The following is an 18439-nucleotide window of genomic DNA, read 5'->3' on the forward strand; positions in this document are numbered from 1 at the left end:
TATGGCAGGAGCTCTGGGCAGGCGTCAGCTGTCCCTCGTAGACCCCCTGGGGCCACCCAGAATTCACACCCAAATACCCTCCACAGCTTTTCTCAAGAGCTACATGAAGTTATTACCCACACCCTAAACTATGAAAGGAGCATAAGGATGGACTATTTCCTGCAATTAAAACATCCAACAACTCAAATCTTTGACAGATGTACAAACACAAAGCAATATACAATATGATTAAATTCCCATGTAGCTCACACCTGCCTCTAATTATTTAAATCCAGCCCTGGCCGCCTTACTTGGCCTTGCTCACTGTAGTCCTCTAGTCCATCATAGCCCAGCCCAGTGTAGGCCAGCCTAGCTGAGGGTGCAGAGCTGAAGGGTAACGATGAGACGGGTGTCTAAATATGTAGGACGCCGTGTCTATGCTGTGCCTGCTTCACACAGGCCCTGTGACAAGTCGAGCCATGAGGGAGCATCATGAAGAAGGAGTTTAATTAGGAGCAGGCCTCCAAAGGGGCCACAGAGAAAGACACTGAGCCAAGCAAGCATACACAGCTTCTTTTTTCGCAGACTCTCCTCCGTATAATACTTTTTCTCCTTCCTCTTATTTTCTCACATTTACTGTACCCATGACCAGGGACTGTTCACATTGTAGTGGTTTGTAGCTGTGTGTTTTATTTTTCTCTCTCTTACCCACCCTTGCCCTATCAGTTTCTATTATGAACTGTTTCTCACTTCATTGCATTTCCACATTTTTTCTGTTGTGTTAGACTATACAGGAAATTAAGATGTATTTGTATCCTTATTTTTAGTTCAAAATGAACTGACAGACTAAAAAATATATTAATTAATTAACAGCGAAAAATTTGTACTTTTGTAAATGCAAGCAATACAATTGCCATAAACTTGAACAATGCTCTATGAAAATGCTCCGGCTTTTATGCCAGCAGTCATGAATAAAATAATGAGCATTTCTTTATGAAACATAAAATCCCAGTTACTTGTGAAATTGAATAATTTGAATATGAGAATGATCATTTGGGGGAATATTTTGGGCATGGAATTCTTGGCACAAGTGAACTGCACCAAAGTGTTTTTTTTGCTTAATCCTCATCTTATTAGCATATTCCCCAAAGACTCTATTTTCATGCAAGCTATTCATACCCATACTAACTTCTTTCAATATAAGGGTAGCAGTTCCTTTTCCAATGATCATTATTCTCTCCGTCATTTTGAAATGTATGTCTTTGGTGTGTTTTTATATAGTGATGATGTCACTGAATAAGAGACTCCGTGCCTTGTTTGGAGCAGCAGTCGATGACTCTGTGGCGCGGAGCCATGAAACACAACAAATTCAGGGCACAGATTAAGCAATGGGCTATTAGAGAAGGAGGAAATATATAGGATGACGACAGTAGGGCGGAGAGGTGGAGGGCGCAAGAGTGAGAGGCCCTTCTATGGCTATTTGAGCACTCCAACAGATCTGATTGGTTGTTAGGTTGTGTGTCAGCCTTTGGCAACAGGTGTGATGTCTTTAAACAGGTGGGCATAACTGGGATGAGTGGCATACCGTCCTTGTACCGCACCCTCAATGTGCTGAGCCCCGATGGAAAGCTTAGCCTGAGCCACATGCTTCAATGTCATATAACACTCATGCCCTGCACCCACTCAACACCCAGCACAACCACTGCCCAACCCTCTGTGAGACCATCAGCTCAGTTGCCCCGTATTGGTGTCACCTTTAAACCAGCCCTCGGCCTCCTCTCCCAGCAATGTCCCACTGCTATTCTTTCAAGAATTGAAGTGAATCTCTCATGCACTCAGTGCTGGCGGCGGTAGGTGGTAAAAATCGGTACAAGTAGGAAGAAAAGTAGTTTTTTTGCCTTGCATGCATTCTCAAGTGAACAGAAAAAGGCCACTGGTTCAGCTCTTGTCAGTTCGATATGATGCATCGCCAAGGCCAGAATGAAACTACACCAAAGAAAGCAAAAGTTTTACATCTCATGCCTTTGCCAAAAAAGACAGCATGCTAAACCTTTGCAACCCCTTTGTTCTTTTGACTCATCCACCTCTGATAGAGCAAGAGTGCCTGATTCACTGTAGGTCTGTTAGAAGTCAGATCTCCTGCACCGCCTTGGTCGATTTGTTTGGTGTGATTTCCTGAAGACTGTCAAAGATGTGAGAGACGCTTTCAAATTCAGAATTCCAGATTTCCACTCTGGGGGCCAAGTGAGAATTCAGAGAGAGAAGAGGAGAGCCAGCAAATGTTGACACGCTTACAGTAGCTGCCGCGCCACGAGACGCCTCAGGAATCAAACAGTTATCGCACACACAAAAGAAGCCCTCTAAGTTCACTAAAACCACACTCAAAGCAGGCCTTTGTTGTGCTGACATGAGAGATGACTGGATTGTTATTTGTTTTCTAAGCAGGCAGATCGCTCCCTGTCACTTCGGCTGCTGGTTGTGATGGAGTAGCTAGCACTCGTATCTCTTCTGTGAGTGAGTACTGACGGAGACAAACAAATGAGAGGAAGAAGTTCACTGAGATTAACTTATCTTAGCATCTATCTTCCTCCTTGCTCCTGCTCAGTCTCTCTGTCTTTTTTCTTGACGCTAACACCCACTCTCACACACCCACACATGCACACACATACACAGACTCGTTCCCCTCCCACACACACACACACACACACACACACTCACACCAGCAGACACATACACACACTACAACGTATACAAAGAGAGAGACACACACACTTGATCAGCATCAAATACAGGGTGTGCTAAAGTAAATTTAATTACGTCTGTCTGATATGGAGCTTCAGATGAAAGTAGGAGAGCGCAGTGTGAAGCGACGACTGCACAGACAGGAGCAGGCCCATGATATTCCTCCTGTAGACTAATCTCCCTTTATTAAAGCCAGGAGGAGAGGGAGGGGGGGAGGAGGAGAGTGAAAGCAGGGGGGAGAGGAGAGGAGAGGGGGTTCCTTTGATGAGATCTCTAACTGTCAGCTACTGTACTTTTCTTCCCTTCCGCTCTGTCTTTGTCTCTTTTTACGAGGCGACTGAACACAGCACCTATCGGTACATGCCTACTTGCTCAAACAAACATACCCTCGTGCTATCACACACGGTAATGTCCTCTGAAACTTATCCCTGTTGTTATGGTTGTCAACAATATCTAAAAAAAGGACAGAGGCAGCTCTCTCCCTCTATCACTCTCTTTGTCTGCGTCTCTCTTCCACTCAGAGGGAGTGGTGAGCATGTGGAGTGCGTGCTTTTCTGCCTGTCTGCTGTTTTCTGGCCACTCTAATGGGGGCAGGTGGCCATCAGGTGGCCAAAACAGAAACTGCCACTTTAAATAGCACATATACCACAGTCATGAATTCAAGTACCTCAACTGCATTTAAATTTTATTTCATGAAACACTGATGATTATGGATATAAATTGTGTTTTACTTTTACGACTTTTCCTTTTCCTGTGTAATTATGAGGTTTCAAAGTCCGATGATTTGTCATTGGGTCAAGAGCTTGATCACTCGTTACGTCTTGTTATTCGATGCGATTAAATCTTTTGTGCCATCTTGATGTTTAGCTGCTTATTTTCTTGCAGTATATCCTTGTGTCACCCCATGTTGATGGAGGTTAGAATGGATCAACTGTTCAACTGGGTCATGTTCCCTATCTCAAAGCCCTTCAACTATGTTGTGTAACTGCTCTGTTTGCAGACATTGAGAAAGAAGGGCCTAAACGGCTGTGACAGCCCAGACCCCGACGCAGACGACTCGGTCGGCCACAGCCCCGAGTCCGAGGACAAGTACAGGAAAATAAATGAGGACATTGATCTGATGATCAGCAGACAGAGACTGTGTGTAAGTACCTCTTGTTAAACCCCTAACCTTCCTCTCACCTCTCTTTCCCTTTTTTCCCACTATGCTTTCTGTCGCTTCGTCCTCGTCTCCTCGTTTATGTCATCTGTTCCTACCACCCGTATCTGTGTCTCCCTCCGTCCGTCTCTGTGGTTGTGGGACCTGGCAGGCATTGAGCAAGAAGGAGAACAAAGGCGGCGAAAGCCTGGGGCTCGAGTCTGCCCTCATCCTCACCCCACGCACTGAGGAGAAATACAAACAGATTAACGAGGAGTTTGATCACATGATTAAAACTCATAAAATACCTGTAAGTACTGGGTTGACGCTACTCCGCATCCTCAGCAGGCTAACAAAATGCTGCCTGGCCAGTAACTCTTGAGCTAACCCAGCTAACCACCATTGTTTGCCCCTAGACTAAATACACAACGTGAGAGTGAGACAAGAGTGAACTGATATTGTATACTTACAGTAAAAACAATTACAGTTCTTTGATTTTGCTTGATTACAGTTGAGGAACGGTCCTCTAATTTGACATAACTGTAACCATAACTAGCAGGCATTTTTGCTCTATAATTGCAGACTTTCTCTCGTGACAAATTTTAACCTTACTGGGTTCCCTCCTTGAACCCGTTACCCATAATGCCTTCCCTGGCTCTCAGGGGAGGTGTGGTCTGCATGAGCTTTTCCTGCACCAAAACACAGCGCTCAGTCACCCGTAACAACAAGGACAGGCATTGTGGCAGTGAAACAGCAGCAAACATTCACAAAGTCTTAAGCGTGTCTCCGTACCTCACAAAACTCAATTACCTCTGCTCCCTGCTGGAATAATTGAAGGCAAAGTCTTTAGTAGCCTAACAACATCTCTGTTAATAGACGTCAAAACATGTGAGCTGCTGAATTTGTATTATATTGTGTTAATTTTTACAAAGAACATATTCTAAAGCCAGTTGCCAGAAACCACAAAATAAAGGCTGCTCTCTATGTAAACTGAGCCTTCCCTACATTCAGAAAGCACCATATTGGAATGGTTAGTCCTCTAACCTTACAGAGAAAGAGATAATTCCATGGTAGATCATTTAGAGAAGAACAGTAGTGTCTAAGCCACGTGGAGCGGGGGGAGATGTGGTTAGAAGCAAGGCAGGGGTTGGTGAGCTGGGATCGCGTGGCGGTGTAGGGTAGGTTTGGGATCATAGCTGGGTGGGGATGGGGGGGAGGGGGCCCTTCTCACACAACAAGTGGCAGTTCAGTGTGTGGTCAGGGTGGCTGCCAAGCACTGGGCCTCTGGATTGCAGGGGACTGTTGAGGGGACTGTTAAAGGGGGACTGTGGGGTGAGGCAGGGAGGAAGATGAGTCAAAACAGGAAGGATGGCACAAGTTAAAGGACAGCTTACAGACGGGGCCCTCACACCCAGCGAAGGGATGTGTGTGCTCGCAAATGTGCGCCCATTGAGACAGCTCCCCCACTCTTAAAAAACACCGCATAGGGAAGTCTTGAAGTATAAAAACTCCAACAAAGAATCCGCGATGGAAGAAATTACTGAAAGTCTTCAAAAAATAAAACAGAACCAGAGGCAGCCCCTCACTGGTTATAAAAGGAAGCTTCCGCAGCTTTTGGCTAGCCCACCTCTGTGTGAAGTTGCAGTAAAAGCAAAACGTGTGGAGGCCCGCAATGAAATAATATTTGGCCTGCAAAAAGAACATTAGCAAAAGGGAGAAAACTGAAAAAGACAAAGTGGCGCTAAGACACATATTCCACTTCCACGTAAGCCAGGCCGACGATCCCCCTGATGCGCTCCCTCCATGGCTCTGAGACACATGGCAGTAATTTAGGGCCCTATTTTCTACTTCCTAAAGCTAACATGCAGGATCAACCACTTCCAGGGCACTCCCTAGGTTAAGCCCTTCTGCCAAGTGACACAATAAACATGACAAACTAGACGCCTGGGGCCGACAGGCTACCTCTACTCATGTTCCTGATGAGACTGCTGACTGATCTGAGTCTACCCCTTAATAACACTTTGCATTAGCTCCATGTGACAGACAAATAAATTATCCCTAATTGCATTCAGTTCTTCAGTCTTTAAGCTACTTTTGCAAGAAGTATTGGAGACTTTTTTTAGTGAGGTAAAGGCAGACTGAATTATCTTTAGCTCTTTTAGAACAGTGGGATGCCATTGGCTTACTTCCCAGTCAACCATATCCTTCTTATTTCTCTAATGTAATAAACCAGGAATGTATTTCAGGGAAAATAAATGAGTGACCACAACATATTATTTCATCAGGTCAGCCTTTTGCCTACACAATGACAAATGTCACAACGTGTCAGCGGCAAAATCTCAAGCCTTTAAAGAAAGATATAGCAACCGATGCTGGATCAAGTTTGAGTGACAAAGTATTTCCAACCCATCATCTTGGGGGCAATTTGAGTAACTCTGGGAGGAGTTTTCTAGATGCTTACCCTTTAATTTCATTGCTCCCCTCCACCATCCATACTGTCTCCTATTTTTAGTCTTTGTCTTAGTCTTGGAAGCTGTTCTCTGTACCCTTCATCTATGCATGGCTGTCTATTGTTAGTTGTCCATTTGTCCCTTGAACTTGGCTGTCTCTGTCTTCTTTCTTTTGTGTTTGACTGTTTTGACTGCAGAACAAGAAACAATTTTGAATTCCTTTGTGTTCCTGAAGTGTTTTCTGAATTGTCACGTCTGTTTCTCTCTTTCTGTGTCCATTCCTTTGCTCGAAGGCCTTGTTTTAGTTTATTCACTCCCTGCAATCATTACTTTCTTAAGTCTAATCAAACTCGTGTCTGTGTCTCTTTTTCCCTCTCTCTCTCTCAGCAGGCCGTGCCCCAATCAAACTATGACATGCCTGTGTCCATTCCCGTTAGCAACCAGAACAATCTCATTTACAGCCATCCCGGTGGTTCCCTAGGCAACCACAACCTGTTGCCATTGGCGCACCATGGCCTACAGAGAAACAGCATGTCTCCCGGAGTTACACACAGACCCCCCAGTGCAGGTAACACAGATATGTCTCACATGCATTCATGCACCCATGTACACACTGTTATCCAATCTCTCTTCCTTCTCAGCTGTGTGTGTACCCGTCTGTGATGCTAATAGACACGCACATCATATGCGTGATTTTATTTTATGACGGCTACCTGCAATATTCCTAAATCTAAAAACAGTGAATTAATTTAAATCTATATTCACATATTGCTCACTCAGTATTTTTTCAAAGTAAGTAGAAGATTTAATAACATATTAAATCCCAGCCCACAGTCTTGTTGATTTATGTGTGATTCTGCACATGGGATGTCTATGTACAGACTTTGAGTTGCTGGTGACATAAGCAAATCAGGCCTATTGGTTTGTTATTGTTGTCCAAAGTCCTTTTTCTGTCCCTCTGGTCTGAAGGCTGCTGCCCACACCCCCACCCTGTCATTACAACTGGATGCTCGAAGCGCTTGCACAAACTAAATATGAGTTTTGGCGCTCAGCATCCACACCAAACCGCACACGTTTTGTGCCCGCCCACTCTTCCACCTCGCATGGCTTAAAAATAATAATGTGTCATTTTTCTTGGACGGCAGCTCGATGTATCCACTCGCAGTGTCCAGTTACTCAGAGTGTTACGATTTGAATGGGAAGCGTTAATACTTCTGATAGCAGTGCACATACGATGTACTGACACACAAACACACACAGAAAGTGGATTGTGATTAAATTGAGTTAGCTTCTGAAAGGCCACCGAGGTCAGAGACAGAAGGCATCGTGGATGTTACGTGGGCGTCTATCTTCTAATGGTTTTCTCTCTTTTGCTCACCTCTCTCTTTCATCTTTCAGGTGGCCTCATGGGTGCTGACCTCACCACTGGCGCAGGCACCAGTGCTGGTAAGAATGGCCTCCTCTTCTCGCTCACAGTTGCCTGTTAACACACATACACCCACACACACACACACACACACACACACACACACACACACACACACACACACACACACACACACACACACACACACACATACATGGCACCCACTCACCCACTCTGTGCCTTAAATTGCATGACTAATAGTAACCCAAACCCAAGTAGAGATTTTGTCCATGATATGTTTATGTTAGTGGTCGTGGAGCTCCTCTGGGAATGTTTGCCCAGTGCTAGGGCTGTGAGACATCCTGCCTGCGTTCAGCTATAAAACGGTAGAACAAGTGTGGGGAAACAGAAAAAAAATCCTACTAAATACAGCAGTAGGAGCAGCAAATTGACTGACGGGCAGTCAGAAGTGGTGCAGGACTATTGAATGTCCTCCTGAATTTTTTCTGTTTCTCTCTATGATGAGCCATCTCTTAATTTATTCCACATCTTGGATTTGGATGATAATTCAAAATGTCAACATCCCTGGCTCCCATTTGGAGCAAACACAAACCCAATACACAGTAACCGCTATCATATGTCTGCAACCGAATTAATTCAATGTTTGGAATGGCTCGTCATGCCATAATGATCCTGTGGAGAGTGGAGTAACCCATGTTAGAGCAACATATGTAAGGACTCTTATGTGTTAGCTTCTGTGTGTTGATGGATTTGTCCCTGAGGGACATGTCAGGCGTAACTTTATGCCCCAAAGAGACTCCCTATTAAAGGGTTAAATTTTACAGCCTTGACGTACAGTGCAGAGTGTAAAAGTGGAGAGTGTGTGTGTGTGTGGGGGGGGGTCCGAGGGGTACAGCTGGGCAGCCTTGCCTGGCCCCTAGGGCTCCATCACAAAGGGTCAATGCCTGGTTTCTCTGTCTGGTCACTCATCACACACACACAGACAACAGGGCCATTTGTTGTGGCGTGTGTTCCGGCGGCGGCGTGCGGCAGAGCATGCTTCAAATGTAGCCTTTGTGTCACTGCGGCGAAGGAACAGAGGAGCTCTGTGAGAGCTGTGCGTCGCTCAGCAGCAGTGAAAAACACGACGTGGAGAGAGAGTCATGTGGGAGCTAAAAGATTCCATTCAAAGCTCTCTTAAATCTCATCCAGAGGGGGGAGTGTATGGGGGGAAGGGGGAAACCCCAGTGATGAATATCCACTGATGGTGGAAGCATGTGGGCAAAGGAGAAACAGGGGGGAACACAGATGGAAGTGTTCTGTGAACTTGGTCAGCCGTTTTAATGATGTTCCTTTAAGTGACTCAGTGTGAGGTGGCCCAGCCGCTGTGGCACCACAAAGCCTGTTCTAATGTTCCTCTTCTCCTCACAGTAAGTTTTGATAAGATGATAGTATAAGTAGTTGTCTGGCCTGTGTATGAGTGTCTAAAGTGGCCTGGCCCAAGTGACATAGGATGTCCCTTGCGTGTGTGTTTTTGGATATTTATATATATATATATATGTGGTTCAGACATGCACATAAACACAACACCTCTTTTTATGCCTAAAATGTCATGATTGCATTGTCTGTAAAGAGAGAAAATCACAGATTTTTACACTGAATTAGCATAACCTTGGGTCCTCCTGTAATTTGGAAGGACGTTTGTCTTAATCCCGTAAAAATCTGCCATGTCCTCAACCTGTAAAATTACAATTCCACTGCTGATAATATCAATTTTAACCAAACTCATCTCAGTAAATTATCTTTTATATATTTTTTCGTTTCAGAATAGATTATCTTTTTTATTTTCCTTTACCAGGCTAACAATGATGAAGGTAACAGTGGAAATAAGAGACTTGATAGCATTTCCAGTGAAAATTCAGTAGACTGACGTAGCTATGTATAGTGTATGGTGCAGAGTAGCCCGTTTGACCAGGCTTCACAAGTCTTTTTTAAATGTCATAGCCTTAGTTAGTATAGTTACACTTAAAGTTGTAATAAGTACAAAATCCTTCACTATTACATTTTTTTAAGGAAAACACTTAATAACAAGTAGTTAAAAATATATAGTTAAGAGTTACTTTTCATGGCAGCCTTTGCATGAAGATACACTATGAGTCCAACATATCTGGAGATCTAACTTTAATTGAAACACAGACTTTGTATTTGTCCTTTGCAAATATGCCACGTGAAAGCAAGACATGGGGTGAAGTCTAAATCACACGAGGTTCCCAGGTAATTCATGTCCAGCTAAAATAGGGCATGTAACTGAAAGGCTGAGTCATCATGTCTCTTCAATAGAAATATAAAGTGTGTACGTGCATTCGCTCATTTATATACAGTATGTGTTCAATCTGTCAACTCCTTTGCTGGCAAGGAGAGAGCATGAGGTGAGGAAAGAGACTGAATGCAAGGGAAGGAGAGAAAGAGAGCTGATGAAGGGAGCTCCGGACTAAGGCCCCAGCTTGTAAAAATCTCCCACCTCCATTTGTGAAATGATGTAGCTGTCATATATGCTCCGATCAGCACTCTGCTCACCAAAGCACTGAGAGGAATTAACGAGAAACTCTAGTCACCTCTCACCTTGATCACGCACCAATTACTCCTGCAAATGAGTTGCATACACGCTACATCTTGAAGACTTCTCTGGTCAAAATCACACAGAAATACAAGCTAAAGAGCCTACATACAAGTCAGGTTCAGTAGATCATACAATGTTTGTCTCAATCTTGGCAGCACCTCACACCAACTGTACAAGTTGTAAGCGTGAGCGTGAAACCTTAGTTCAGTTGGAGAATTCAGGGTTGAATGCACATTTGGCCAAACCGCAACGGAAGAGTGTGTGTGTTTGGGGATGAGAACGGAGCGCGCCTGTTAGACCACAACAGGACATCAGAAATTTGTTCAGTAACAGTAAAATGTATGAGTTTAACCACACACCTCTCCTTTGTGTGTGTGTGTGTGTGTGTGTGTGTGTGTGTGTGTGTGTGTGTGTGTGTGTGTGTGTGTGTGTGGGTGTGTGTGACAGAGAGAGCGAGAGAGAGAGAGAGAACAAACACTCTAGGGGTGGCTTTTCAAACACATGTATCTCGAAGTGCAATAAGTTGTAACCATGGCAGCTATAGTGACAGATAGCAATCCTTTAGTGTTGACCTCATCTGTCCCCTCCACACCTCAGAAATAGCAAAAAGCTTTTTATCTAAATCTCAGATCAGATGTTGTTCACTATGTGTGAATTTTATACTGCAGCAAAACAGACTGTTTTCTAGCTGCGTTTAATTTGGGTACTTCCTGTAAACAGTTGACGCCAGCCTGCGCCGCACTTCGACCGTGCAGAGCAGCATTTGAAGAAGAGAGTTGAAATGAACCATGGATGTCATGTCTTCAGCTGATATTATAGTTGAGCCAATGTGTCCGTATTGAATGCAACTGTCCTAAAAGCAGGGTGATCAAGCTACAGAATAGAAAGATTTGAGTAACAGTTCTTGCTTCATTAGCTTAATTAGCGAATGATTTTTCTTTCGAAGTGCTTAAGGACTGGCCTCTGCCACTCATGATCATAGCCATCTAGCAGATAATTGACTGGACTGCAGCCATCTCCACAGGGTGGCGATACACAGATGTCTGATTAACTGTCACCAAGATGAAGTCCATGTCATCTTGACCAAAGTGTGTATTAATGACTCTCTAAAGCTCAGTCTCTTTTTTTAATTCATCTGTACAGAAACACTGATGTACTTCCTGCTGGGTTATTTAGTAAAGTGTGCGTGTGGTGTGTGTGTGTGGGGGGGGTGATGTGTGTATAAGGTCTCATTCATCTATCTCCACATGCATCCACTCAATCTCACAAAAAGCCAGACATGAGAATGAGAGAGCGGGAAAACTGAAGAGGCAGCTGCCTCTTTGCTAATGTGAGATTGACACTGGAACTAAGAGGGTCCAATACAAAACTCACACGTGCATCCATACGCATGGCTCGTTCATAAGGAGTCATACAGCATGTATCGTAGAGTCTCAAGTCGTACTGTGCTTATGTACACTCTGCGTGACGGACAAATATTACTTATGTAGAATCTTGCTCATGCAATGTCGTATGCAGTAAAACATACAATAACACACAAAGTCTTGTATGTTAACATCGACTTGTACATGCTCACACATCGCACATGCCAGCACAGGCACGAACATATACACACTCCGGCAGTTACACACACTGTTTTTCTCATTTTCTCTCACCGCTAGCGGTCGTTTACTCTTCAGATTGTTCAAATTGAGCTTTTGAGACTTTTCATTTCCAAACAACAAAAACCTCGCTCTCAAATTAAACAAAGATCAGCGAGGGGAAATTGCCCAGGAAGACATCTGCGACTCATTTTCCCCTGGAGTATATGATTAGGAAATTCATTTATGTCTAACGTATAATTCCTGCCTGTCTTTCAAGTGGGAACGTCCACACAGTGCCCTGTGTTCTACCCCTTGGAAGAAGGAAGGAAAAGTAAGGGGAAAAACAGCCTGTGGGATTGGGTTAGAAACAAAGACTGTGTTGCTTGCAAGAATGCTCCACTCTCAGTTTTTTTTTTAATGATTTGCTGGGATTTCGCCCCACCGGTTTGTGAGGAGGAAATGGGTGTTGCACTTGGTCCTCCGTATTTAGGAGACTGATCTGGTGGAAACCCGAAGGCAGGGTCTTTGTCTGGAAGAACCACACATGTGTTTAGCTCTGATGGCCAAATGATGGGTCCCATCCCTCTGTGGTCTTGCTACCCGTAATTAGATGTTTTTACACGATTCACTGGCTGTCGCAGGACACATGTTGCGTTAATTGACAGTGACAGAGGTGGAGGGTGAGGTCCTCTCAAATCGGTGCCTTCATTGTACGACTGCCAAGCAAACAGTGGTGATCATCAAAGCAAAAAACAGTATGCCTGTTTGACTATCTGCCTTGCCAGTGTGCACCACTTTCATAAAACACCATTCACAACTCGAGCTAATAAAATGTCTATCACAGGAAGCAGAAAAACAGTGAAAATGAGCTCAAGGTGAAAATGGATTCCTGTAGTTCTTCATTAGGCTACAGTGTCATGAACAACAGGATTTTCAAGATTTATTAAACTTCAGACGCTGGCTTTAGCACATATAGCTGTGTCTTTTGTTCAAATACTATTCAAGTATATTTAATTTTTCTCCCCCACCTTTTTTTTTTTGCTCTCTCAGGAAATGGATATGGGAACCATCGCAACTCACCAGGTCTGCTGGTTTCTCCTGGTGGCATGAACAAGAACATGCAGGCTAAGTCTCCTCCGCCTATGAATTTAGGCATGAACAACCGCAAACCTGACCTACGTGTGCTCATACCCCCTGGCGCCAAGAACAACATGCCCTCCATCGTGAGTAATCTTTCCATCCCTCTTTCCATTTCCCCGCTGTAGATCTTCCTATCTATTGGGGGGGTCTTTCGGGTGTGTTTGCTATTGTTGATTTCCTTTCATGTCCCCTCTGCTGCTTTTATCTTTTCATATCAGACTTGGGTTGATGAGATAATGTTTGAGATTCGCTTGAACTTTTGTTTTTCAATGTTCTTTGGCAGCTTCTTAAATTTTTTTACTTTGACCCAAGTCTGATACACTGTCAGATATATTTCCTCTGCTGTGTCTTAATACGTAAGTGGACGCTTATACATTAGGCCCTACTATTTGTCCTCCCCTTTTTATAAGGTGTGTATAGTTGCAATAGTTCTTAGCATCCTCTTTACAATTTAGCCCTGTGTCCGCTGGCTCAATCCTACAGCTGCTCCATCCCTAGATCCGCACTAAGCCACCACTTCCATATTCTCACTCGCACTCACTAATTTTAATTTATTACCCTCCCATTTTAATGCCGTCAGTCTGAGGATGTCGATCTGCTATTGGTAAGTCAGACTGCCATTCAGATTTAGATATCTGAAACTTGAAAGCTTTTCTAATAAGAAACTGGTTAAGATAGTTCTTGGGAGCAAAATGTGCAAAAATGTGCACTGTAGAACTGAGAGCGTTGTCGTCACCTCAGTCTGATGTCTTGATTTGCGTTCAGTTATTCCCTCACTACTGACATTATTACATCAAAACACAGCGTTTTGGGAAAAGCCTCTTGACTCCAGAGTTCCTTTAACCTTTATTGTTGCTGACTCTGCTGAAGGCTCCAATGTCACCTCTTATGACATTTTGTGAGGACACATAGTGCCATCCAGTGGTGCGTCAGAGTAAAAGCAGCCTGGCCTCTTTTCTGCCTTAGCTGTTTTGTCTCTACTTCTCCCTTCCTTCCTTTTATCTTTTCACCTGCATATAGAGTCTCACCGCTTTCATTACTCAGAATTCAGAAAGGAAGGGCAACAAAAGAGTTCTCTTTCATTTTGCATCAAACCTCCATTATGTTCTGCCCCTACAGTAAAGTGTCTCTCCCTCGCCGTCGCTACCCTGCGTTGCCTTGGAGACCGATGGCGTTACTATAGCGACAGTGGGCCCTCATAAAGGGTGGTAAATGATAGGGTTGGCAGGGTTCAGCTGTGCCGCATGTCAAGTGATTAATTTCCCCAGAAGTTGGCATCACATTTATTCTCTCAGCATCTGTTGAGTGAAAGAAAGTAATGAAAGAAATGAAAGAACATTTAAGGAAAAGAAGTTTCTTGGTTTATTGCTGTTTTTTGTTTGTTTTGTCTGGGAGCTGATTTCATGTTCTCAAGCCTCTTTTTGCTCTCTGTGTCTTCCCTTCCTCTGTCACAGAACCAGAGAATAAACAACTCTCAGTCCGCTCAGTCATTGGCCACCCCAGTGGTGTCAGTAGCAACTCCCACTCTTCCAGGACAGGGCATGGGCGGTTACCCATCAGCCATCTCTACTTCTTATGGTACCGGTATGTACTCTGTCATCTTTGTACATTCAATAAATGTAGTCTAATAAAGTTTCAGTCACTTTGTACTATACCCAAATATACCAAATAAAAGTAAAAATGATCTGACCCATTTCAGGTATGTGTGTTGCTTTTGAAACCAACCTGCACACAAGCTCCAAATTGTAAATGTAATACATTGGTCCAACTGCAGAGGGTGCTATTGTCACACCAACAAACACAGAACACATTCATGTGACATCACAGCAGCATTTATCAGAGCTGCCCTCTCTTAGCAACTGTACTTGGATTTATTTGGACAACCTTTAATCCTCTTCCTGCTCTTCCTTTCTCCTGTGTGTTTGTACACAGAGTACTCCCTGAATAGTGCAGACCTGTCCTCCCTGTCTGGCTTCAACAGCGGCAGCTCCCTTCACCTTGGCTCAATGAGTGGGTGGCAACAACAACACCTTCAGAACATGCAGCATTCAGCCCTCGGCCAGTTAGGGTGAGTGCCTTGAACTTAATTTGAGGTGTTGTGCTGTTGTGAAATGCATGATGTAACACATAAATCACAAGAGATTGTTTTTGATATGCCAAGAGTCCTTCACTGTTCTCAACTTTCACTCGCAAGGTCCAACATAAATATCACAACACCCTGTTTTCACAAATATGTGTGTGTGTGTGTGTATGCATGCTTTCATGCATGTTTGGGTGTGACAGACTGCCTTTAAAATCACTTTGTTTCTTGCTCTGTAACTCTGTAACCCCTTTGCGTTTCCTTTCCTTCCTACAGAAATTGCTCTAGCTCTCACTTATGTCAGGGTTCAAATCTCTCCCTGCCCTCTGCTCAAAGCCTGCACATCAAGTCCGAACCTGTTTCTCCTCCTAGAGATCGCACCAGCAGCACGGGGGGCTACGGTGGGGTACCACCCCCCCAGATCCCCTCGTCCCGCCAGGACTCGGGACGATCCCCGTTGATAGCCTGAGCAGTTGTAGCAGCTCCCATGAGGGCAGCGACCGTGATGAGCACAGGAATGAGTTCCACTCACCTCTGGGACTGACCCGGCCCACCATGGACGAGCGCGAGAGCCCCTCCATCAAACGGGTGCGCCTGTCAGAAGGATGGGCCACATGATAGCTCTGTCCTCTCCCCGGCAGTACCCCGAGTTACCCTGAGCCCCCGACAACGCAGCGTTACGATGCCCCCCAAGTCAGCTCCTCTTCCTCCTCTCACCTAATATCACGAGTCACTCAACCACCCAGCCCCATGGCCTCTCTCCTTTTATCTCTTTAACGCTGAAGGAAAGAAAAGGGACAGCCCTTTTCAGAAACATGTTTGTAATTTCTTTTCCTTTTTATTTTATTTTTGCTGAGTGTGTGTGCTATACATATTGACATTATATAAACCAGTGGGGTGTTTTAATGGGGGTTTGGGCGGGTGGGTGTTGGTTGGGATGGCATCTGGGGTTATTTCTGTTGGGGAACTATGCATAAAATGTATTGTGTGTGGATAAAAAGAATCACGTATGCATATATATTTACACGTGTGTGTATGTGTACATATATGCATATCAACAAATAAACAAAAAAAATAGTCAGGTACTCTGTTTCATAAAACGTACTTACACTTTGCCTCAGCGATATATCAGTGACTTAGAGACAAAAAAGACAAAAAAAAACATTAACATGAGAGTGAGTGTGTCCAATGGAAAACACCTTAGCACTTGAGTTGGACAAACAATACATGTGTACAGTGTCGGTTTCATTGCTATATACCTTCTCTGCAGTTCTCCCTTGCAAAAATGTGTGTTAACATTAGATGATGTCATGTTGCAGGTTCAACGTATTTATGTAAATAGAGGGTCAAGGGGGGAAGGGCAGGGGTCAAAAGTTGCCAGACATTACAAGATTTATTTACTCACTAAATGAAAAAGCTATTATGCAACATTTGAAGAATTGTACAGGTAAACAGGCAGACCCAATGGTAGACGTGTGGAACCTTTGATGATCTTAGCGCTCCCCTTAACGAACGGAGCTGAGCGAGGACCACCCTTTGATCTAAGAGCTGCGTTAGTGTAATCAAGAAAACTCTGGATCTAGTATTAATATTCAGTATTAATAAACAAAAAAAGGAAAAATAAAAAACAATTGTACGATACACTTGCTTATATTTTCATATGAAAGGAACACAATGCAAAGCATTTTTGTGGCTTTTTGTAGTTTCTATAAGCCAGAATGTGTTTTTTGATAGCTTTGCTAATGAGAGATGGATAGTTCACCCAGAGAGGAATTGACAGGGCGTCGCTGCCCTAAGCCATTAAAGACAGACTGAGATCCAATGCTTTGCTGAACTGTTTTATCTTTGTAGAGGTTTGTTTTTAAACGTGTATTTCTAATTATATATAATAATGGTAATATTAAGATTCTTTAAAAAAATCTGTGAAATTAACATGCTTGTGTATAGCTTTCTAATATATAAATATATATACTAATGATTTTTGTTGGTTTCTTAGTGGAGTTCTTATGTGCAGTTGCACATGTTGTCTGGTTTGTTTAATTTCAGCCCTGAACAGTGCTGTTCAGGCGTGTATTTAGTCTAACCTTCAAAAACCAGCTGGAAAGCATTGCCAGGGTTTGTTGTGACGGTGGAAAGACAGGCCTGAATGCTAAAACACAACCTGTTAGTGGAAAATGTCATAAGACTGGAACTGGGGATGACACAGAAATAAAAGTTGACACATGATGTACATGATTGTCATACTAATGAGGAAATATGACTGACCCTCGATCCACGTGTGGATGCATTTGAATGCATCAGATATTTCATTCTTGGCCTTAATTATCTAATTTGATAATCTTAATCTCGTAAAACATGTTACTGACAGAAGCGATGTTCAGTTCGGTTTCAGATCTTTACTTCAATCTTAGCTTGTGTTCCAGATGTTGCACAAGGCCCTGACCCAATCAATACAACTTTTTTTTAAATAATATTTATGTAATGTAATTTTGTGAGTCCATTGTGGCTAATTATCCACCATTATTTACAGACCTAATTTGATTGGGTGTCCTCCTGTGTCTCCTCATGTTCCACGCTTCAGAACAGGGTTCCACATCATTAACCACATGTCACATGACAGTTCAGAATCAGATACACAAGGACAAATTGATCATGCTGGTATGACAGAAGCACAATTGTTTATTTAAATAAATAGCTGTTTTGATTTACTCTTTTTTTTTTAAACAATGAAACTAGCCACATATCTCTCTGCCTCCCACTCCCGTATCTGCTGTCACTTAAGTGTTATAATATTTCTATGTGCATATTTCATGCAGGTTCACTATGTTGTTACTGTATACAGTCTGTGTAGTCAAACAGGGGCAGAGCCTCTATAATGGTGTTCTTCTCTTTTTTTTTTAATTCAATACAAAAAGGTTGAGAAAAAAAATAAACATGATGTTTCAGGCAGCAAACGTGTGGAGAAACCAAAGCCAGTGGCATTTCTGTGTTGTAAACTCAACTTTATTTTCACATTCATTTATGGTTTTTGCAAGCATTGAAACAAGACAATAAAAGAATTTGCTCAAATGTACAATTGGTTTCACATTTCAATTTCAGTCAGTCAAATGTAGCTTTAGATGTCACTACCAACCACAGCAATTTACTTGTTTTGTTGCACATTTGTCTCCCTGTGCATTGAAAAAGTTATATTCAAAAACATATTTTGTATTTACAATTTGTTATTTGCTCTGAATTAGCAAATCATTCAGGCCTGATCATGTGAAACGCATGCTTGCTGTCCACTTGATCAAAGCCTTTCACACACTAATTATCATGCTACTTGCTCACTGATTGAAATA

General features: G+C 43.2%; 1 protein-coding gene across 1 annotated transcript in view; it reads left to right on the plus strand.

The window, feature by feature from the left end:
* The window catches only part of mef2cb (myocyte enhancer factor 2cb), a 58095-nt gene extending 41017 nt beyond the window's left edge, over positions 1-17078 (plus strand). Inside the window, 8 exon segments of the mRNA XM_054610318.1 lie at positions 3722-3865; positions 6697-6877; positions 7708-7755; positions 12929-13101; positions 14473-14602; positions 14951-15086; positions 15375-15547; positions 15550-17078. Of these exon segments, the coding sequence (XP_054466293.1) occupies positions 3722-3865; positions 6697-6877; positions 7708-7755; positions 12929-13101; positions 14473-14602; positions 14951-15086; positions 15375-15547; positions 15550-15716 (1152 nt within the window). The 3' untranslated portion in view covers positions 15717-17078.
* The last annotated feature ends 1361 nt before the right edge of the window (positions 17079-18439 follow it).

The sequence above is a fragment of the Anoplopoma fimbria genome, chromosome 13 (genome assembly GCF_027596085.1).
Source record: "Anoplopoma fimbria isolate UVic2021 breed Golden Eagle Sablefish chromosome 13, Afim_UVic_2022, whole genome shotgun sequence".
Lineage (NCBI taxonomy): Eukaryota > Metazoa > Chordata > Actinopteri > Perciformes > Anoplopomatidae > Anoplopoma > Anoplopoma fimbria.